General features: G+C 46.7%; 1 protein-coding gene across 1 annotated transcript in view; it reads right to left on the bottom strand.

Moving 5' to 3' along the window:
• Positions 1–23,850, bottom strand: part of RNASEH1 (ribonuclease H1) — a 797,310-nt gene that overhangs the window by 185,087 nt on the left and 588,373 nt on the right. Inside the window, exon 7 of the mRNA XM_078647872.1 lies at positions 3,944–4,068. Within this exon, the coding sequence (XP_078503998.1) occupies positions 3,944–4,068 (125 nt within the window). The remainder of the gene's footprint in view (positions 1–3,943; positions 4,069–23,850) is intronic.

Below are 23,850 nucleotides of genomic sequence, written 5' to 3'. Positions count from 1 at the left end.
CTGTGGATGTCAGGCTAAGGCATTTCATTCCCCTTTGGCGTCTACATGTTTTGGATCACTGGGTCCTAGGCACTGTGGAACATGGTTAGGAGATCGATTTTCGGCATTTGCCCCTATACGGGTGTGTGGCTGACTCCTGTTCCGACCACCAGTCTGCGAAGGTTGGCACTGCTGGAAGGGGTTGGGGATTTGCTTGCCAAAAGGGCCATTTGATGGGTGCCGGTGTCAAAAATCGGCACAGCAGCCTACTTCATTTTGTTCTTAGTACAGAAGGTCTCTGGAGGTTTTCGGCACGTGATGGATCTAAAGTGTGTCATCTCCTGGGTTCACGATGCTCACTTCTGAATGTTGACCTATCGGGCCCTCATTCCACTGGTCCAGCCGGGAGATTTTTTGGCATCCTTGGATCTCGAGGACTCTTATCTTCACGTTCCTGTCGCACCCTGTTTTCAGCGATTCCGGACGTTTGCGGTAGGAGATGTCCATTTTCAGTTTTTTGTTCTTCCCTTTGGCCTCAAGTCCTCTCCGAGGGTCTTTACGAAGGGCCTGGCTCCCCTCATGGCTATGCTTCATGCGGAAGGGGTGTTTGTTCATCTCTATTTGGATGATCTTTTGATTCATGCAGCGGAGGAGTCTCTGTTGCTCACTCAGGTCGAGAGAGTCTTGGAGGTTCTTCAAGGATGCAGGTTTTTGGTGAACTGTGGAAAATCTTCTTTGGCCCCCTCTCGGGACATCGTCTTCATCGAGGCTCGTTTTCAGACTTTGGAGGTGTGTGTTACTCTGTCCAAAAGGCGCCTGGTCTCCTTAACTATGCAGGTTCTGGCCTTGATGTCCCAGGAGGCACCTCCGGTGGTGGAGTGGTTGAGGGTGCAGGGGCATTTAGCTTCTGTGGTGTTTCTTGTGCAATGGGTTCGATTTCACCTTCTTTGCCTAGCCATCTGGATTCTGGCAGTATGGTCTCCAGGGAATCTGGATCGCCTGACTCCGCTGCAGATGACAGACTGGGTAAGAGAGGACCTTTCCTGGTGGCTTTACCGTTATCTTCTGTCCGGGATCTCGTTGTCATGCCCGGCCCACTGGTGGTAACTTCAGATGCCAGCCTGTCCGGTTGAGGGTCTTGCCTGGGTTTGGAGCAGGTTGAGGGGTAATGGTCTCTGAGGGACTCCCAGATGTTGTTTAACTGGAGAGAGCTGTGTGCAATTTGGCTCGCTCTGCTCCATTTTCAGGACTTTCTGTAGGGTCAGATGGTGGTGGTTCAGTCGGACAATCCGGTGGCATAGTCCTATGTCAACCGACAGCGGGGGGGGGGGGGGGAACCAGGTCCTGATCTTTGTTGTTGGTGGCCAGCGACATCTTCCTGTGGGCTCAGAGCTGGGTTCTGGGACTGTCCGCTCTGTACATTCGGGGAGTGGAGAATGTTCGTGCCGATAGTTTGAGCAGGGACATTCCATCATTCAAGGATTTCTCCCTGCTGCCCTGTTTGTTCAGCCAGTTGGTGGTTCGTTGGGGCCTCCTGGTGGTTGTCCTATTTGCATTACTGGGAATGCCAAAATGGAGCTGTTGGGGAGTCGACGGCTTGACTTGTCTTTGGCCTCAGGACCTTCTTTATGCTTTCCCTGTGTTTCAGCTGGTCTGGGCCTTTTTGGTTCGGGTCCAGAGGGAAAGGGCGCAGGTGGTATCGTTTGCGCCCAGGTGGCCTCAGGTGAATTCGTTTACTCTTCTAGGACTGTTGAGTTGTCTGGAGTGGGTCCATCCTGTGGTTCAGTCTCTGTTGCTTTTTCTAGTTCTTCCCCTGGGTACCTTAAGGAAGTTACACTTGGCGGCATGGTGGTTGAACAGTGGCACTTAGCTGGTTTGGGGGTCCTTGACCATTTGGCTGTGACGTTGCAGGCTGTTCGTAGATACTCTACGCTTCTCTCTGATGCTAGGCATTGGAGACCTTTTTCGGCCTGCTGTGCTCGTAAGAAGGTGCATCCTACTGTGGCTGAGCTCTTTTTGGTTATGCAGTTCCTGCTGGCTGGGGCCCAGTTGGGTTTGTCGGTTGCTTCTCTGCGGGTGCAGTGGACGGTCATTCAGGCTTTTCGGGGCTCCTGGCATAATTTGCAGGATGCTGGGGGCCTGATGCCCTGATTTTTCCTGGGTCTTTTGAACCTTTTTCATCGGCCTGTTTATTCCTTTCCCTTTTGGAATTTGCAGTTGGTCTTGGATGTGCTTTCACGTCCTCCTTTTGAGCCCCTCGAGGGGCTGGAATTGAAGGTCTTGACTTTAAAGGCTTGCTTCCTGGTCGCCATCACTTCTACTAGAAGGTTGGGGGAGTTGCGGTCTTGTCCTGTAAGTATCCTTTCTGCAAGATCTTTTCGGACTGGGTGGTGCTGGTTTCCGTTCCGTCCTTTTTCCCTAAGGTTAATTCAACTTTTCATCTCAGTCAGGAGGTGATTTTGCCTGAGTTTTGTCCGGATCCTCCCTAGGCTGAAGATTGAAGTTTGCACTGTTTGGATATGTGGCGGACTTTGTTATGGTATTTGCATAAGGTGGAGTCTTTCCGGAAGTGGGACGCTTTGTTTGTGAACTTTGGTCCTGCTAAGAAGGGTGAGAAGCCTTCCACAGCTCCTTTGAGTCATTGGATTCGGTCTATGGTCTTTTTGGCTTACAAGGTGAAAGGGGTGGATCCTCCTGTGGGGGTGCAGGGGCGTTCTACCCACAGTATGGCGGCAACTGTGGCTGAATTGCAAGGTACCTCTGTGGTGGAAATCTGTAGGGCTGCAACTTGGTCTTCCCCTTTTGTCTGCCACTATCGGATTGCTGGTCTGGAATGTTTGGATAATGTCCTGGGCCACAGAGTCTAGTCCTCTATGAAGGAATCGGATTTTTTTGTGTTGTGAATTGGGCACATTATTAAAATGTTGTTCTTGTTCACTCAGTTGTCCGTTTCTGTTTTTGCTTGCGGTTTCCTCACATGTTAAGAAGGAAAGCGAGGGAGGGATGGGAGGTAATGCGTCCACTGCTTACTGATAAAGGCATTTCTCCTAGTCCAACTCCCTCGCCTTCCTTCTAGGACCCTCTCGCCCTTAGGGTGTGGTCCAACTGAGTTCTAGGCTCGACTTGTTTACGTACAGGAGGTGGTGAGGCGGGCGGTATTTTTATAGGATGGGGGTGGGTCTGGTGGAAGGCGAAGGACCTCGTATGTTAAGAAGGAAGGTGAGGAAGTAGGACTAGGAGTAATGCCATTATCAGTAAGTAATGGACGCATTCTATGACGTGGCAGTACAGATCCAGAAATGGCTAAACCTAACTTCCTGCAAAATGTTTTTTAAAGTTTTGTATTGCATTCCTTGATTGATTGGGCAAACACAAGGGCGTGAATGAAATTAATACATGTAGTTTCTATCGCCTACTACAGGCAATACCATTTGTGTGTAAGTAAGCCAGCATGTTATCCACTTACCTCTACATGGCATATTCTGGAATTACTGTTCCCAGATTATATGCTCTAGCTACGAATTGGCACCTTCTTCCAGTCATGCAGCATGCCCACGCCACTCTTCTCATAAGGTAGTGAAGCCCACGTTCCCAGTGAGTGGGAAGTGTGGGGTCAGCTTCACCGGATTTGCCCCATCCCCAACTGGTGATTTTAATTATTATTTTTTGTGCTGGCAGTGCCACTGTCTTCCGGCCTCCTCCGTCACCAGTTTAAGCGATTCAATGCCACTCTTTTAGGAGCTGGGGCTCAAGAATGCCAGTGAGCTCTATATTAAGCTGCCATGTTTTACGAGTGACAGAGGAAGCTCCCAATGTGTTTAAAAAAATATATATATATACAAATAACTATATTTATTTCATTGTATTTAAGAGACTGCAAAACAAATAAGTACCTTAAACATATGGTGCATTTTACTTCCAATAGCTTGGGCTACAGAGATAACAAAATACTTCAAATACTCACCCACGTGACATCTATATCCTGAACCAGCTCATCGAGTTTCTCAAAGTCCTCCTTATTAATTACCGGTTTACCCGTGGTCAATTTCCAGTCATTTTTCTTCCAGTTTTTCACCCACTTTGTTATACCTGTTTAGTATAATAATTTTAAACGGATGAGAAATTCAGAGATTAAACTTGATAAAACAATTATTCACCATCTCTACACTATTTATTGTACCTGGCTGTCTTTGCAAGTTACTCTAAACTAAACTCTCTATTGCTGCAAATAAAAGAGGCTTTTCCTTCTTTTAAGGATTTAGTCACTGTGGCCAACAAATCAACTCATACCTATCAAAACCCACACGGCTCACCTTGGGAGTGCCACAGGGCTCTATTCTCTCCCCCTCCCAGTTCAATCTCTTCATGGAACCCGGTCATCTTGAAGCAAGCAGGGATCAAATATCTCCTCTATGCGGATGATACTACAATTTATCACAAAATCAAATCACCCAGTGACATTCAACATTTAAACGTCACTCTGAAGAAGATTGATTCCTGTGGTCACTCTAATCACCTTAAGCTAACATAAAAAAAAACCAGAAATAACCCTATTCTCCCCCAAATGCAACCATCTTCCTATTCACGAATGGATCAGAGAACTGAACGCCTTAACTTACTCTCTGTCTCTCTTCATCCAACTCTGCTAAATCCCTGGGCTTCTGCTTGGACAACCACATGTCAATGAAAGAACAAATTAAAAACTCGGCCAAAGGAGTGCTTAAGGAGTGCTTTACGCACTTAAACACCTCAAAAAGCTCAATTCATTCATACTGGAGATGATTTCAAGATTGTGGTGCAATCTCTGGTCCTCTCCAAACTAGACTACGGCAATGCCATTCTCACTGGAACGCCAAAATCTCACCTCGCACCACTGAGATCAGTTCTAAACATGGCACTCCGGCTCATTACTGATGTCAAACTGTTTGAACACATCACTCCTGCTCTCAAGCGCCTCAACTGGCTTCCTATTGAAGGAAGATATACTTTCAAGACTGCCTGTATCATCCACAAAGCCCTCCACTCACATTGCCCCAACTAATTAGAAAACAGCCTTATTAAAGCAGGTACTTCAAGATTCTTAAGAAGCTCAAACACACTTTTGCTCCTACATCCCAAGCTAAAAAAATCTTCTACCAAGTCTTGCTCTTTTTCTGGAAATGCTCCGAGCATATGGAACTCTCTACCAAGTGATCTGCCATGCAACCCATTCTTCCCTGGGGGGGCATGGCTTAGCAAAATAGCCGGTCTAGTCGCATTTCTGCGCTGCTCCTGCCCTACTGACCGAAATCCTACAATATCCTGGCGGTATCTGCGACCCCAAGGTAAAGCTGAGTAGCAGTGGACCCCTCCATCCCCGAGGGCCTGGAATGCAGAGAGAAAAAACGGCCCCTGGCGTGGGGAGACGACTTACGGTCTCTGGAGCCCCGGTGGACTGCTGTGGCTTAAGATGGCGACCGTGTGTGCTGAGTCCTGCAGTCTGCTATCGGTTAGGCCCCGCCCCCCCCCCCCCCCGGCTGCTGCGGTGCGGTCTGGGGACTGCCGGTGCTACAGAGGAGGGCTGGTTGGGCCCGGCCAGAGCGGTGCCGCTGGAGGTGAGGGGAGAGTGAACTACGCAAGCCCAGTGCTTGGGGCCTGCGATGCCAAGCCCGACACGCTTCTCTGCTGGAAGCGCCCCCCCCACTGGTGGCGGAAAAGACTCGGGGCGTGTGAGTGACTGCGGGCGGAGGGCTCCTCTGTCACTGAGGCCCCATGCAGGGAGTGATCGGCGGATGGCCCGGCACCATAGGACCTTGAATAGGACCTCCAGAGCCCCATAAGACTACTGTGCCACGGATGGTGGGGATAGCGGTGGTGGCCCCGCTTTTCAGTGAGCTGACAGCCTGGTGGTGGGGACCCCTCCCCGCAGCTGAGCCCGGAGGGGGTGCTGCGAGAGACGGGCGATTGTGGAGTGCCTGGCAGCAGTGACTCCGGCACTGGGTGACGCTGCTCACGTGAGCCTGGTGCTTGAGGCCTGTGGAGATCAGCGGTCCCGGGCAGGCGGCCGAGGCGGTCGTGAAGCTGGACAGTGCAGTTCCCCCTCTGGGGCAGTCAAGTTAATAGTGCTGGGAGTGAGGGACTTGAACGGGCCTGAATTAACCTGGAACTGGGGCTATGGGCGCGCACAAGAAGCCTGAGGGGGCAAGACGAGAACCCCGACCATCTACTGGGGTAGTAAGGCGACCGCCACGCAGGAAGCCCAGGGGGTATCCTTGACTCTAGGTTGCACAGCAGGCCTGTCTTTGCACCACTAGACGTTTGAAGGGGGTCGCTGGAAGTTGCCCTGAGACGTGGGGGCCAGGCATGGGGAGAGATAGGCCATTGAGAAACGCCCAATCTAACAAAATTATGCAATACACAGTGCCAGGCCATACAGCTGCGGACTGCCTCAGGAAGGACCCGGAGCAGGGCACCCACCAGGATTCGGCGGCTAAAGACAAATTTGACATACTGGAAGCCATACGTGAATCACGGGTGGCATTGGAGTTCAAGCTGGACGGTATGGCCATGGATATCAATGACTTGCGTTTGGATGAAGTTGAAAGTGTTGAAGTAGAAAGTGTTTGTAAAACGCACTGTGGCCAAGCGGCTTCCTGGCGCTGGAGGGTTGGCAGTGATAGATGGCAAGGGCACCAGGGAGTTACTGGGTTGAGAAGGCTTGGGCAAACAGATGGGTTTTGAGCGCCTTACGGAAATGCAGATAAACAGTGATAGACCTGATGGTAAGTGGGAGACTGTTCCAGAAATGGGGGGCAAGGGTAGAGAACCTGGTGCCACCAGCTCTGAATTTGCGGAAGCGGGGAACACTGAGGAGTGACTGGCTGGTAGAGCGGAGATTACGACTGGGGTGGTAGTGGGTGATCATGGAATTAATGAAGATGGGAGCAGTGCGGGCGCGGGCCATAAAGACTAGACATCCCATTTTGAAGAGAGTTCTCTGCAAGATGGGAAGCCAATGGAGGGACTTAAGAAGGGGGGTGATATGGCGGGACTTAGGAAGCCGATGGATAAGGCGGGCGGCCTGGTTCTGGATGGTCTGAAGGCGCCGCAGCTCGTAGGCGGGAATGCCCACATACAGGCAGTTCCCGTAGTCCAACCGTGAAAGAATCATAGCCAAAACGATTATTTTGAGGGCATCAGGGGAAAAAAAGCGGGAGATCTTACGGATAATCCTAAGGGCCAGAAAGCAGGATGATACAACCGAGCTAACCTGGGGACGCATGGAGAGGTCCTGGCTGATTTTGATGCCCAGGGTTCTGACTGATACAGAGGGAACTGGAGGGGGGCCAAAAGTGGAAGGCCAAAAGGCAGAGGTCCAAGGGCTGATGGCACCGCCAGTCAGGACTAACTCCGTTTTGTCCGGGTTAAGCTTGAGGTGGTTTTGATTCATCCAATCAGAAATAAAAATGAGTGTGGGTTGGAATTTAAGAAGAGAATCAGGAGCAGGGGAAAGATCAAAAACAAGCTGAAGGTCGTCAGCGTAGTTGTACACGGAGACCTCCATATTAAGCAGAGAAATAATAAGGGGATAAATGTAAAGATTGAAAAGAAGAGGGGAAAGGGAGGAACCTTGGGGGACCCCACAAGGCACTGAACGGGGAGGGGCAGAGAAGCCGGAGAGGCGGACGGCCTGTGTCCTGCCTTGGAGAAATGAGGAGAGCCAGGAAAGGGTGGTGCCCTGGATGCCCGCTGCCCTGACACGGCCAAGAAGGATGGTATGGTCGACCGTGTCAAAAGCAGCGGACAAATCAAGGAGCACCAAGGCTTGAGGAGAGTTGGAATCCGCCCTGCTCTTCAGCTCATCAAGAACAGAAAGGACCACAGATTCGGTCGAATGGACCGGGCGGAATCCTGCTTGATGAGAGGCCAAAAGATGGTTGTCCTCTATATAGGCCGACAGGCACGAAGTGATGTGGCTCTCCAATATTTTGCTTAGGTAAGGGAGCAGGGAAATGGGCCTAAAGTTTGCAAGAAGAGTAGGGTCAGAGCCAGGTTTTTTTAAAATAGGAATGACTATGGCTGATTTAAACAGGGACGGAACTATACCCTGAGAAATGGATGCATTAAGAAGGGATAGAGGGGGGGTCGGGACAACCAGAAAACAGCTCTCTTAATATGCGAGCCGGTCCATAGTCAGCAGGAGAACCTGACTTGACCTTCCCGAGCAGGGCGAGGAAAGATTCCTTCGAGATGGGAGGAAAATGATTGAGGGAGGAGAGCAAAGGGGGGAGGGGAGCAGCGGGAAGGAGAGAAGATGGTGGGGGAATGTTCCGTTTGATAATAGCAATCTTCTCAAGGAAAAAGTCATTCAGAGAAAGGCAGAGAGCTTGGGAGGGGACAGGGTTGGGATTAACTCTGTCAGATGTGGCAAGATTATGAACGATGGAGAAGATCTCTTTGGATCTAAGGAAGGGGGCGGACCGGGTCACTACGACCGAAGGAGACCTGCATGTGTTGCAGACCGAGATCCGACAGCTCCAGGAGATGGCATCGGCCCTACAGGAACACACAACCCGACTGGAGGATAGGGCGGAAGACTCGGAGGGGCGGTCAAGGAGGAACAACCTCCGGCGGCAGACATCTTCCTGGAGGATTGAATCGGCACTGCATTTCCTACCCTTCGGCTCTCCAAGATGTTTGCTGTGGAACGGGCCCACCGTTCCCTCGGCCTGCCGCCGAAACCGGGGGCCCCGCTTAGAGCTTTGATTGCTAGAATGTTTAACTTTCGGGACAGGGACACAATCCTGCACTATATCCGCACCCATGGTCCACCTAGGTTTGAGAACCACGATATTCACACATACCCTGATTATACCAAAAAAGTGCAGGACTTATGAAATGACTTCTTGGGGGTTAAGCGCTGCCTGCGGAACCTCAGTATCAAATACAGTCTAATGTTTCCGACCAGACTTCGAGTGCAATATGGCGATAAGATCCACTTCTTTGGTAATCCTGCAGAGGGAACAGATTGGATGGGCGCAATGGGACTGGATGGCTGAGACTAGAGCCAGGGCTTGCAGGAGCAGAGGAGGAGGAGTGGTCGACAACGTAATCCTCAGCGCCGTACAGGAGAGCAGAGACCTGGGGCACGAGATCTGTTGGATGGCTGACGCATCAGGGTGGGTCCAGATGGCACCCTTCTCGCTAAATTGGACGCATTCCCGATGCAGAACCAGTTCTCGCCCTTATTTTTGGTACAGGAAATGCAGTGTGACCTGGGATACATCGCCTGCCTGGGGCGGGGAGTTCCTGAATTACACTTGTGAGACGGATACCGGCTTATGACCCTGGGGTTCTGAGACATGGTAACTAAGTACAGGCTGGGCCCGTCTGACACTTAGCTTCACTATGGGGCTACTATTTGGAGGCCCCGGGTCCGGAGGTACTGAGGGGAGGAGGGGATGAAGTGCTCTGAATGGGGGGTCACTTTTCCGCCACTGAAACCTTTCGATGTGCCAGCTGTGGCGGCCCGGCTAGACGTTTGGTTGGGTAGGGCTGCGTGGCGCCAGGCAGTTAGGTTGACTATCGGAGACTGGAAGGGTGACTGGATCTGAGAACGTTGTATATCTTATAGTGGTTACTTTAAGTTGGGGAGGGCAGTTTGGGGGAGGGCGGAGTGCTGGGGCGTGGTTCTGAGTCCTCAGACCATGGTTTGGTTATGGGACTAAAGTACTACTGCCTGGGGGAGAGGGGAGTTGGGCTGATGGGTTTTCTTTGGTTTACTGCCGGGTCTGGTCTATGCTACTAGAAGTCGGTGGGATTGCTACGCACTGGGACTCCATATCACTTGGTTGGAGGCCCTGCAGGCAGAAGATGGGGGCTGCCGAGCCAACGGAGAATACCCTATGACAGTTGACACGCAGAAATATAAATGTGTAACGTGGAATGTCCGGGGGCTTAATAATGTGGTCAAAAGAATACGGGTGGCAACTTACCTCAGACGGTATGGGATCAGTATTGCTCTACTTCAGGAGACACATTTGTGGGGAGACTGTCTTAAGTATGTCCAGCGACGTAGGAGGGGCCCGTTTTTCACGACCTCCTATTCGGGGTTTGCGAGGGGAGCGCTTATTTGGGTGGTCCCGGGAGTGCCCTTCAAAGCTATACATGTTAGACAAGATCCAGAAGGGAGATACGCGATTGTGGTGTGGACGCTGGATGGCCGCTGCATGTGCGTGGTGAATGTATATGCCCCGAATAGTGATGATAGGGAGTTTTTAAGTCAGGTCCTGGGACAGTTGGAACTGGATCCAGACACAGAATTGATAGTTGCAGGGGATTCTCAATGCTAAATGTGGATCTTAAAATCATTAGCCAAATGTTAGCGAGCAGGCTCCTCCCACATCTCCGTCGACTGGTGCATGATTATCAGTCTGGTTTTATACCGGGCAGGAATGCGCTAAGGAATATCCGCCACCTTGCACATGTTATGCAGTCCTTGGAGGGTAGGGCGCAGCAATGCACACAAGCTTTTCTCGATATCGAACAAGCATTCGACTCAATCCGGTAGGACTATTTGTGGCAGGTGCTCCTAAAATTGGGTCTGGGGGAGGGGTTTGTTAATTGGGTTAAACTACTATATGCACGGCCGGTGGAGAAGGTTCGCACGGGTCGGTATGTATCGGACCCACTGCCTATGGAGAGAGGGACGAGACAGGGGTGTCCGCTTTCCCCCCTGCTCTTCACCCAAAGCAATGGAGTCACTGGCATGTTACCTTCGGTGGACACTCCAGGGTCAGGCAATCCGGGTGGGTGGTATAGAACACATTGGGTCTCTGTATGCTGATGATGCCCTGATATACCTGCAGCGGCTGGCTCGATCGATACCATCGCTAACGGAGGCGCTGACTCAATTTGCTGAAGCTTCTGGGCAATATATTAATAGAGCAAAGTCGCAATTGTACGCGATTGGGTCTGTGAAAGACTGGAACGGCGCCCAGCTCCCGGACTTGGGACTTCCGTGGGTGATGGATACGCTGCGTTACCTGGGGATATGGATAGGCAGGGATGAGCCCACCTTTTACTACCACAATATGGGGCGAATACTGCGGGGTCTATGGAGCAGTGTTGACTTCTGGAACACACTCAAACTTTCTTTAATGGGGAAGATTGCCCTGATAAAGATGGTGGTCCTGCCACGATGTCTATTCACGATGCAGGGTTCCTTCTTAGAGCTGCCACATCGGGTGTTCAAGGAGTTGGATGCGCTAATTACTCTATTGCTGTGGAACGGCAAGCAGAGTCGGGTTAGCGTGGAGGTAATGAAACGTAGATGGGGTAGGGGAGGGCTTGAAAGTCCCAGATATGGAGCTCTACTACTTTGCCTCGCAACTTCAACACGTCATCGCCTGGCTAGATACGGACCCCTCCTGGGAGTAGTCCTTGTTGGCGGACTCCGTGGGGATCAGCAGCTGGGAGCTCTTTTCTGGCGGGCGTGGTGGGGGGGGGGAACGGGAGCGCGGTCCCCCATTGGTGCGGCTACTAGCCGGGATATGGAATAGAGTAGTTCGCAGACTTATACGGGCCAGGTCGTTTGCCCCAGAGGTTGATTTTTGGCTTTGCCAGCCTACGCTCACATTGAGAGGGTTATGTCCATCGATAAATGGAAGGAGGGGGGTTGTCTAATGCTATCAGACCTCTATCCGGATAACAAATTCATCACCTATCACGAGGCGGTGGCCACCTTTGAGTTGGGATCAGGGCAATTCCTGCAGTACGCGAAAATAGCGGCAACAGCGTGGCAGTTTTGGCCTTCATTCCCAGAAGCACCGGAGCACACAAATACACTAGTCACCATAATCGCCATGGCAATAGGGCGTAAGTTTGTCACCCACCTCTATAGGGCATTGAGGGAGGATACAAAGACTGGACCCCTAAAGGTAGAAAGGAAATGGCAGCAGGTGTGTCCGCAGGAGATCACGGCGCGGGCCTGGGAGAGGATACATGAGAGTGTGCGGAAGGTGTCGGTATGCAATCGATTCAAACAAATTCAGTATAACATGGTACACAGGACCTATCTCTCACCTAGGCGGCTCCACGTCATTCACAGCTCAAGGGATCCACAATGCCCTAGATGTCGCCACGCCCCGGCAGACTTCCCGCAAATGGTGTGGACCTGTTCGATAATTCAGACGTACTGGGGGGAGGTCCTAGAACACCGGATTAGGATTACAGGGTGGCGGATTGACATGGACCCTCGCCCCTGTCTTTTGGGTTTGATCCCCCGGGATCCTAAACGTAAGGCTAGTAGGCGGTTTTTGATTCTGGGGCTGATTATCGCTAGACGGCGCATCACAATCCCCTGGTTAACACAACAGGGGCCCTCACTGGCGAAATGGAAAACTGATTTAAGGGAGTGGGCTATGGCCAAAGAGGGACATATGAGGGCCACTAGAAGGGATGATAATTTACCGGAGGTATTGCTGGCATGGGGGGGTGATGATTCAGCAAATAGCAGGTCAGGCCTCGCAATCCACACAGAGATCACAAGGGGGGGCGAATGCCAGTGGGGGGCTATCCCCCAGCCAAGAGGAAAGGACTGCGGTAACCCAGACTGAACATTGAGCTACATGGACCTCTACTTAGACAGACCCGGCGGGGGCCGAGGGGGTTGTTTTTGAGGGGAAGGTTGGGGCGAGTTTGGGGGGGTGAGGGTTAGGTTGGTTAGAGATAAGAGAAGGTGAAATGATGCCAAGCAATAAAGTTGTCTGTGAAGGTTTGAACAACGTCCATAGGACTGCGTATTGGACTGAATTCCGGAGTGCTGGGCTGGTTCACTACCTCGGCTGAGGTGGAAGTGTCTTGTAATTGTTTCTGTATATGAACGTGATATGCGGATTGAAAAAAACAATTAATGTAGAAAGTTAAAAAAAAAATTTAAAACAAAAACATTCTTCCCTGGCTTCAAAAGGGACCTGAAACTCCTTCTCCTCAACAAATACTTTAATTCTCAGACTATTAATTTTCTTGGTCTATTATCTCGTGCACAGGACTGAAAGTAATGTCATAGTTGGCTATTTGCTTGTTTGTTATTGTGCTGTGTACTTTTATCTACTGTATCTATCCCCATATGCTTATTGTATTCCTGTTCCACAGGATTCGCTCCCGACCATGTAAAGCGCTCCGAGACCTTCGGGTCTAGCTAGCGCTATATGCAACTAAAATAAATAAATACATTATATAAATAAATAAGGGCATTCCATGCAAGTTGTATTCGTTAATAACTCACACCTGGTGCTGCAGACATTTTCTTACTTACCCGATAACGAACAGAGCGTATACAAGTGTAAAATACAAAAATGCATCATACCCGCAAAATAGATCCCTATCCCTTATAAAAAAACGCAGGTATTATACTCTTAGAATCTTTCATTGTTCCTTAGTAGGATGTCTTAGGAAAGTAAGTAATATAAAAGTGTAACCTTTTACACATGTCTAGAGATATACAGCAATGTCTGCACCAACTTTGGTGAAAAGCCCCAGCAAATTTTGAAGTAAGTTTGAACTGTGAACTGCATTTACCAGGATGCAAAGGGGCGAACTGTGCTGGGACTGTGAGGCAGTGTGCTCCCAACCCCCATTCTGTTTAAAAGGCTTCCTTGAGCCAGCAAGCTGACTAGCTTTGGAGATGCACCTATGTGCCTGTGAGTGGTACTGTGACCTGAGAGAAACTTGGCAGCATTTCCAGCAACCCCAGATGAATTTTCTTTGCTCTCCAATACTGCTGCTCTCTACTGATGACGGGCTCAACCCAGAAACACGTGTCTAGAGATATACAGCAATGTCTGCACCAACTTTGGTGAAAAACTCCAGTTAATTTCGAAGTAAGTTTGAACTGTGAACTGCATTTACCAGGATGCAAAGGGGCAGTATGCTCCTAACCCCCATTCATAATTCAAGGGTGTTTATTCACCTACTCCAACATGTTTCGGCTTGCAAGAAGCCTTGTTCACATAAGTGAGTGTGCATGGAAGCCATACGGATAAAGCTTGTGTGTAAAGTGTAGACATGAACAACGGACTCACATTTCAAGTAACACAATGAAATTCATGTCAGACATCTTGGAATGTGTCATATACATACCAAGTGCTAGTAATCTGAGCTCCTGTTGATCGCACACCCTCCACAACTATTCATGAATATACAATACAAATTGATCAATGTAATCATGTGGCGTGTAGTTCAACTTGAGCAATGTCCACTATACAAGTTGCCACTAGCATCAAAGTGGCACGTCGGTGGTTCCAACGTGAATGCGCTACTAAGGCTGCTAAACAGGCAATTATAGTTCCAAACAGGAGAAGTCAGGTAGCAATCGTGCTGGCAGTTAACACGTAAAATACGGGACTGCACTGGTGCTATGGGTTGGCACGTAAAATACGAGGGTGCATGCCAAACGTCCAATGGACTGACCTCACGACATATGCACAAAAAGGTACAAGAAACATGAAGTCCAACTGTAAAGTTACTGTACAAAGAGTCAATCGTACTTGCCGCAGGTGCCCATCAGAGACTGTGTGCTTAGTGAGAAGATGATGTGCAGATTGTGAAAAGCGTAGGGTGCCCGTGAAAGTGAGTGTAGTGATTGGGCCCCTTCCTTTCCTCCTGCGTGAAAAAACATGAGATAAAACCAAATTAGTTACACTGGTGGTTAAAAAAAACATACTGAACGCAGAAATCGAGGAAAAAGACTACAGCAGAGGTGGCGAAAGAGGCAGAGCAAGGCGCGCCGTGGGAAACAGCAGGACACGCTCCAAAAGAGGACAATGACGGACCGCATCATGGTAAACAAAACAGTCCTCAATATATCCAAAAGGGAGATGAGTGATGTTTAAAAGATGACTTTATGTTTGGGGATTTCTTTCTGTCCTTCTATGCCATTTAATTACAGGGTGTCCAGAATAGATTTATTCAAGTTTGTTAGCAAATTCAAATTAAAAAAGTGGCACAAACTAAAAAGACTAAGGGGACCCAGAAAGACTAAATCCCTCACCACCAGTAACTCAGATAACTTCACTATAGAAGAGGTGGACACCCTCATTGATATTGTGCAGTTAGAACAAGAAGTGGGTGATTTGCCTGACACCATGGATAATCAACAGGTGGACAGAAATGGGGGTGGGAACATAGCTACCAGCGACACCCAGACCCTGCTGAATGAAGAATTCATAACAGATAGTAGCGCCGCATTAGGCTTAAAACCCAAGTCCACATTCCTTCCCACACTTGCCCGCGATTCCATCGACACATTTCATGACAGTGTCAATAAAGCCTTTTGTAAGCACAGGCACAAGAAGAAGGATTACAGATCCACTGAAAATAATCTCTCATTTACACAGACAGGCTCTCAAATCCCTAATGGATGACAGCAACATTGTCATCCGACCTGCGGACAAAGGGGGCCATTTTGTTGTTATGGGTAGGGACAAGTATGTGGCAGAAGCCCTTAGACAACTCAATGACCACAATTTCTACATTTCTGTCACTTGGGATGTTTATAACAACAGCATTACTGACCTATGGGAAATTCTCAACACGTGGAAGGACAGAGGCATCCTGGAGTGGGAGGAGTACAGGTACCTCAAGAATGACCATCCCGTCCTCCCCGTACTTTACCGGTGACCCAAACTCCACAAAAATCAGGAAAATCCACCTGGACGGCCCATTGTGTGGTCCAGGGGATGTGTATCCCAACATGTTTCCAAATATGTAGATCACTATCTCCGTGAATGGGTTAGCGGGCTACCTAGCTACATCAAGGACACCAAAGACTTCCTTTCCAAGGTATAGGACATTCAGTGGGATGATGACTATCTTCTCATAACACTGGATGTCCAGTCACTGTACACCATAATTGACCACAACTAGGGTCTAGCAGCCTGTGAACATTTTCTCAACTCCCGTCCTCTGCGATTCAGAGAACATAACAAAATGCTATTAAAAATGATGGGTTGCTGGAAGCAATAGATCTTTGTTTACCCCGCATGTGCTGGCCACTTTGCCCACTTCATTACATGGTGGCAATACATTGACGATCTTTTCTTCATTTAGAAAGGCACTGAGGCTGTGGCCAACCTGTTCATTGAGACACTGAACATCAACACTAGTAACATTCAACTTACCAGCCACATCAGCAAAACCACTGTAGAATATCTTGATGTTAAATTTGACATGAAAGATAATCAGTTTCATAACACTTTGTTCAGGAAGACCACAGCGGGCAACAGCATCCTACATGCCTACATCCTACAGCAGCCACCCGGAAACTCTCAAATGGAGTATTCCCTTTGGAGAGCTGCTGAGGGCAAAAAGAAATTGCAACACAGAGGAGGCCTATCAACACGAATGTATCGAAATGATGGAACGCTTTAAAACCAGAGGCAATCCCAGGGGGTGCTCAACAAGGCAAAGAAAAGAGCAGATGGGATTACCAGATCCCAAACTCTGGTAGATAAGACACCGGAAATGGGCCAGAAGACAGAAGAGAGCACACGCCTCATCCTGACATATAATGCCGAATTCAAACACATTCAAAAGATAGTATCCAAGAACTGGGACATCTTGAAATGTGATAACATCATTGGGGAAAATATCCCCGACAGGCCCATCATAACGTACAGGAAAGGGAGAAGTATCAGGGACATTGTGGTACGTAGAGACATCACAACTGGACACAAGCATGGCCTCAGTGGATTTATTCCCTGTGGCCATTGACAAGCATGTACAAACAGCACCTACACCAAGATGATTGAGTATAATGGAATTAAAAAAGAGATCAAGCAATTCCTCACTTGCAGTTCCACCCATGTGATCTAGGTGATCAAATGCCTCTGTAAGCTTTGGTACATAGGTAGCACCATCCTATTTGCCAAGAAACGCATTCTTGAACACTGTCGGGCCATCACACACAATGAAGAAAAATATCCGGTGACCAGGCACTTCAGAGACAAACACTTTTCTAACACCTCCCTCCTCAGATTCTTCATTCTAGAACAAATCACTAGAAATCCCAGGGGAGGCAATAGGGTGTTGAAATTGAGACAGAAGGAGTCCAGATACATTGTTGACTTTCAGTCAAAGGACCCAGGGGGCCTCAACCAAGATGAGGAACTAGCTATACATTTGAGAGAGGACTAGCAGGCTTACCCTTGAGTTTCCGGAGGCCCGCCAGTTCACGAGAGCTAGTCTCGCATATGACCAGTGCTGTACGCCCGTTCTCCCCTCTTCCTATGACTTTAGTGCAAATGTGAATGTGAGTGCACATCATCTTCTCACTAAGCACACCGTCTCTGATGGGCACCTGTGGCAAGTACGACTGACTTTTTGTACAGTAACTTTACAGTTGGACTTCATGTTTCTTGTAACTTTTCGTGCATATGTCATGAGGTCAGTCCATTGGACGTTTGATATGCACCCACGTATTTTACGTGCTAACCCATAGCACCAGTGCACTCCCGTATTTTACATGTTAACTGCCAGCACGATTGCTACCTGACTTCTCCTGTTTGGAACTACAATTGCCTGTTTAGCAGACTTAGTCGCGCATTCACGTTGGAACCACTGCTGTGCCACTTTGATGCTAGTGGCAACTTGTATAGTGGACATTGGTCCAGTTGAACTACACGCCACATGATTTACATTGATCAATTAGTATTGTATATTCATGAATAGTTGTGGAGGGTGTGCGATCAACAGGAGCTCCGATTACTAGCAATTGCTATGTATATTACACATTCCAAGATGTCTGACATGCATTTCATTGTGTTACTTGAAATGTGAGTCCGTTGTTTATGCCTACACTTTGCACACAAGCTTCATCAGTATGGCTTCCATGCACACTCACTCACGTGAACAAGGCTTCTTGCAAGCCGTAACATGTTGGATAAACATGTGAATAAACACCCTTGAATTGTGGTCTGCCTGGGGTGCCTTCATTACTGAGAGCGCATTTATTTGGGAACTTTCACTGATATTAATTTTTATGAAGATCAATAGTGAAGCAATTGTAGATATTTATGATAAAAAGATTTACTTATTTATGCAGTCACTTATATATACACATGTTAAAAATAAAGAATAATGTAACTATCAGAAATATGTACGTTTGTTAAGCAGAACTAATGAATGTTATATATAATTTAAAAAAATTAAACATAAGTATTCTACAAGTTTATACAAAGCAATACACATATATAGAAACATAGTATAAATAAAACATTTTTTATTTTTTATTTATTTAGCTTATAAAGCGCACTGTCACCTAACAGGCATCCTGGCGCTGGCAGACTCAGATCAAAATGAAACCGTAACTAACAACCGGACAGCCAACAAAATCATAGGAAACAACCAGGTTTTTAATCTCGTTCTAAAAGGGAGGAGGTCACTGACTTGCCTGAACTCCAATGGGAGTTCGTTCCACAGTTTAGCGGCTGCTACACCAAAAGATCAACCCCCTGACTTAACTTTCTTGAACCTTGGTATCCTAACCAGTCTAGCCGATGAGGAGCAGAGATTTCTTGCAGGGATGTACCACGCAAACTTCCTCTGCATGGGAACAGGCCCCAGCCCATGAAGGGCTTTAAACACCAGACAGAGGGACTTGAACTGGACTCTCTGTCTCAACAGGAGCCAGTGCAGCTGTGCCAAAGCCATGGAGGAAGAGGACCTTCTAGGCCACCCAAGGGCTAACTTGGCCGCCGCCGACTGGATTCTTATAGCCTGTCAAGAAGATATTTTGGGGACTGAAGCAGAAGGGCATTACAATAATCTAATCTGCTAAGATTGGTGCTGCGCACCACTAATGCCCGCGCTAGAGGAGGCAACAGAGGAAACATTTTCCTAAGTAATCTGATAATGGCAAGGCAACAGGCCACCGTTTTCGAAACCTGAGCTTCCATGGTAAGTTTGCTATTAAACATTACGCCCAGGTTACGGACCGTATTCACTGACTGAATACGGTCCATAACCTGTCCGTAACTAAATAAATGCTAATATACAGAGAGATATGCTGTATATTTCTATCTGTTTATGTATGGTGGTTATGTGAGGAAGAGCCAATTATTGGGTAGTTTTCTGAAGATAAGGTGGTTATCTGTGGATCTTATGTTGTGGGGGCAAAGAGTTCCATAGTTTGGCTGCTTGAACAGAGAATGATGTGCCACCCTTTAATTTTTTCTTGTATCATGGGATTTTGAGGCAAGGTGCCAGAGTCTAGAGCAGTGGTTCCTTTGTTGAATGTGTTTTGTGAATTTATTCCTGATGAACAGTGGTCCCTTTTTATGTATTGCTTTGGGGTGATACAAAGCAGCTTGAACGTGGATCATCTGGCAACCGGTAACCAATGCAGGGCCTTCAAGGCAGGGGAGATATGGTCTTGCGGTTTTATATGTAAGAGTAGTCTGGCCGCCGAGTTCTGAATCCTCTGTAGTCTTTTCATGGCCGCTGAAGGTGATCCGTCGTAGAAGCTACTGGCGTAAACAAGTTTGTACAAAACAAGGGCGCTGTACCTTGTGTGGAAATCCCAAATGGGGTAAGATTCGCCACAGATTTTTATAGTAACAAGTGTGCCCACTTGGGCATTTATCGATAGCTTGGAGTCCATGGCATTTGCGCGGTTTCCTGCTTCCTTTGATTTTTTAGGCAGTGTTTCCAGATCATCAGGCTATGTGGTGAGAGCGTCATAGTGTTTCCAATCGCCACACATGAGTATTTCCGTTTTTGAAGTACTCAATTTAAGATTTCTCCACGTCATCCATTGATCCACGGCTCTGAGACAACTGAAAATTGGACAGTTTCTAATGTCTTTGGAGCATTGGAGTTGAAGGAGTATTTGCGTGTCATCTGCATAGCTATAGCACGTGAGGTGTAATTGATTGATCAGTGAGTGTAATGACTTCATGTAGATGTTAAAAAGCATGGGCGAGATAACAGAACCTTGAGGGATCCCTGCTTTTGTGAAGGACGGTTTGGACGAGAAAGGTGGGTTATGGATGGCAATAGCTCTGTTGCCAAGGTAGGACCCGATCCAGTGTAGAGCAGTCCCCACTATGCCTGCTTCGTAGAGTCTTTGTAGTTGAGTGTCATGGTCAACCATGTCAAAGGCAGCCAAGAGGTCCAAGAGAAGTAGCACAGCAAACCTGTTGCAGTAAACTATGTTCATCAGGTCATTCCAGATTGCAAGGAGGGCAGATTCTGTGCCTCTTTTTGGACAGACTCCAGTCTAGAAGTCTGAAAGTGTGGCATTCCATTCAATGAATTGTGACATCTGGGCGAAAGCTGCTCTTCCTATCAGTTTGCCCAAGAAAGGTCGATTTGAAATAGGTCTGTAGTTGTCAGGGTTAAGCGGGTCCAAGTTTATTTTCTTCAGTAATGGGCATGTGAATGACTTTTTGAGTTTGCCTGGAAATATTCTGGTATTTAAGGAGTTGTTGAAGATTCTCCTTACTGGAGTGGCTGCAGAGGTTGTTAGACAAATTGTCTTAAAGGTTTGCAATGGACACGGGTCAGGAGGGCTGCCGGCAGGCATGCTTGCTTTGACCAGGTCTATAAATTCATTGTGTGAAATATGTTGGAAGGAGCGGAGAGGCTGGGTTAGAGTATTCTTGGATTGTAGCTTTGTATAGGGGTTAGTGCTGATGCTTAGTCTCTGTTTTAAATAAGAGGCCAACATGTCTGCTTTGTCCATGTAATGATTTGCCAGTTTGTCTGTGAACTCTTGAGTAATGGAATAAACTGCTGCTAGGCAATTTGGTTTACGAAATTCATTGAGAATTTTACAGAATTCTGTATGTGCACATTTAGCATTTAGAATCCTGTAGTTCATGAAGCAATCATTAGAACAGTTCAGCAACTGGAGCCCATAGAGGAATCTGACAGAAGTTATTGTCACAAAGAATCCGTATTTTAGGGTAAGAGGTATAGGCTCATAAGAAACCGTAGGTTAGTCTATATAAGACATAGAACAGGTCCAGGCTTGTAAGTCACTGACCAAAGATATTGGTCATAGGAAAACTAAGACAGCGACTAATAGGGTAGCATTTGAATGCCTATTTGAAGTACAAAAAAGAAAAAGCCTCTTCTCCTCAGTTCTTCTATACACCAAAAGCAGTCAAGCTCGGCTGGCATGTATCTACATGAACCCCTACTACACTGCTTATTCAACGCCATATAGGGAAGTGCATAATGTACTCGAAAGAGCAAATAGCAGAAACTTAACTGCTTATTCTGCTTTTAACAGAGGGGTTTCTAGCATTAACAAGCATCACAAGGTAAAGCTATGCTGCGCAAAGAAACCTGCATCCAAGCAGAGCAATTGCAAAGCGCATTTGTGAAATTAGAAGGTCCAGCACCTGAGTAAGAGTGTAAACTACCCTACTCTGTAAAGGAGAAGAATGAGCAACAGCACTGCTAAGCTAGAACCACTAGTTTCACTGGGTAGTTATTGTTTTAAATTATATGGAGGATATAGTTGGGAGAACACCATTAGGGTTTGTTTGTCGTTGTCAGCACATTAGGTACATGAACTGGTTGAGAACGGGAGAAATAAAGGAAACTCCAGATTTGAAGCACATACTTCCACGTTGTCTAATTGAGCTCTACGTGTTTGCTATGTGGAGACAGAATGTGACTTTTCCTGACTATAAATTGCAAACTTGTGTGGTTGCGCTATTAGGAGACCGCTCTCTGAAAGTGCGCAATTACAAACCAAAAATGCAAGATAGCAAACAGAGGAGGTTGGTGCTGCCTTGCATCCCAATGTAAAAGACTACTAGAAATGTATTTCTCTCTATGCAATGTGTGCATTTTCAAAGTAAAGACCAAAGACATTAGCACAAGTATTTCTAAAAACCTACTTGAGGGGAGATTAGGCTCTATGGATCACAGAGTTCCGTCCTTAAGGAGTATGGTCATACTTTCCACTCTGCGACAACCGTCTACAAAATACAAACAGGGTTTGAGGTGACTTCTTTTTTTGTAGGCACCACACTGGAGACTTATGTAAATCCTCAATTGTCTTAATATCTTTATTAAGAATATTTTTTTTTGCCACAAATTAAGTTTAAATCACACAGTGAGATGGGCAAACACGTGTTTCATAACTACCAACGTCGCTTCATCAGGGCCAAAGATAAAATGAATGACAATATACTACAAAGAAGATCTGTTTGTCACTAAGGCCATTAGACACAAACACAAAATGTCCAAAGCCAGTATTGGATAGAGAGAAAGTAAAAAACAGAAAAAATAAATAAAATATATTTAGACTATGATATCATTAAATAAACTAAAAATTAACAATTGGGGTAATCTCTAAAGATCTTATGTCCCAAACATTTGTTAAATCTAGAGACCATCCAAAATCTGAAATTCCGCAGCGCAAAAAAACAGAAAACTCCAAGAAAAATCGAGAGAAACCAACAGGAAAAATAGTTCCCTTCAATTACTATTCACTTATTGGCTCCTCTAAAGGTGCTTTCAGCCCAGGTAGAGTGAACACCCTCGTGAAAGTGACTATATATAGATGCAAGAGGATATAGAAAAGAGAGACTAACTGCTAAATCAAGATAAAACAAGATACAGGTAAAGGCGAGCCTGACTCCCAGTGAGTTGATTACTAATAATTAAAGAATATATTTTACAAAAAATAGAAATGTCATTATCAGTACAATGCTCCGATACCTAACTTTTTTTCACAATAGTCAGTTGTCCAGTCAATTAGAGCAACACTTCAATAAGCAATGAATTAATCTAAAGGTGAACAGAGCAGCAAAATAAAACGTCAAATACTCAATCACTTGTGGTCTATCAATACAGATTTTTTGTAATTCTTGAGAATATAAAACATACTTCTTAAATAATTATATGCAGGCTGAATTAGAATTGAGAAGGTGACATTTTACACATGTATCTTAAGTTTATTCGCTATGGACAAAAGGTAGAGAACCAACATGACTTTCTAAATTTAAAATGTGCAAAATAATTTAGATAAATCTATTCATATACGTTTTTACAAACTCATGGTTACATTTCATGTATGCATCCAAAGTAATTTTACTGTGACCCAAATGTACAAAAACCTACATTAATGAGGCACAGGGAATGTATGTTAACATGCAAAAAAAATCAGTATGAGTTGTACGAACTTATTATAGTATAGCTCTCTACAAGCACTCAAAGAACTATTTGTTGCAAAAAGGCATTGTTAGCCTGCTATATTGTGGAGTGTATTACTGTTAGCTATGCTTCATCTATGAAAAAGACAGATCAGGCTGGACAAAAATTCCCACAATGCCTATATACTGCAGAGAATATTAACCACTTTCTTTACTTAGGAGTATAATGCCCTTCACCAGATGTCTTCAACTGCTAACACAAATGCACATACTGAGTTTCCAAACCTCGATTCTTAAACGAATCGCTATTGACTAATCCATTTGCATCCTTCGCTTCACTTGTTAATTGTAACTATGCTGCAGTTTAAAAACCTAAACACACATCCTTAATGTGCCCTCCAGCAATCCCTATACAAACATACTAGTAAGTGACATCTGCAATTTTTCACAGAAAGCAAATAATTCCTAGACGGAGAGACTCGCCCGCATGAGAACCAAATCAAAACACCCTCGTTCTTAAATCTCTCAAAGTCCATTTAAGGCTTTCTTTCTGCCTACATATACTTCCGTAGTGAGGGCTAAATCAAAACCCACAAACACAACTATTGCACTAACCCTGGATGTGTATCAACAAAACAAACCTGCCAGTTTTCTCGTGTGCTTTTTTAAAACGGAGGAAATACTTGCAAAAACGTTCATTATTTTATCTCAAGTAACTAGA

This window comes from Lissotriton helveticus, chromosome 6 (assembly GCF_964261635.1).
Source record: "Lissotriton helveticus chromosome 6, aLisHel1.1, whole genome shotgun sequence".
Classification (NCBI taxonomy): domain Eukaryota; kingdom Metazoa; phylum Chordata; class Amphibia; order Caudata; family Salamandridae; genus Lissotriton; species Lissotriton helveticus.
This window is presented reverse-complemented; position numbering and strand designations above follow the sequence as displayed.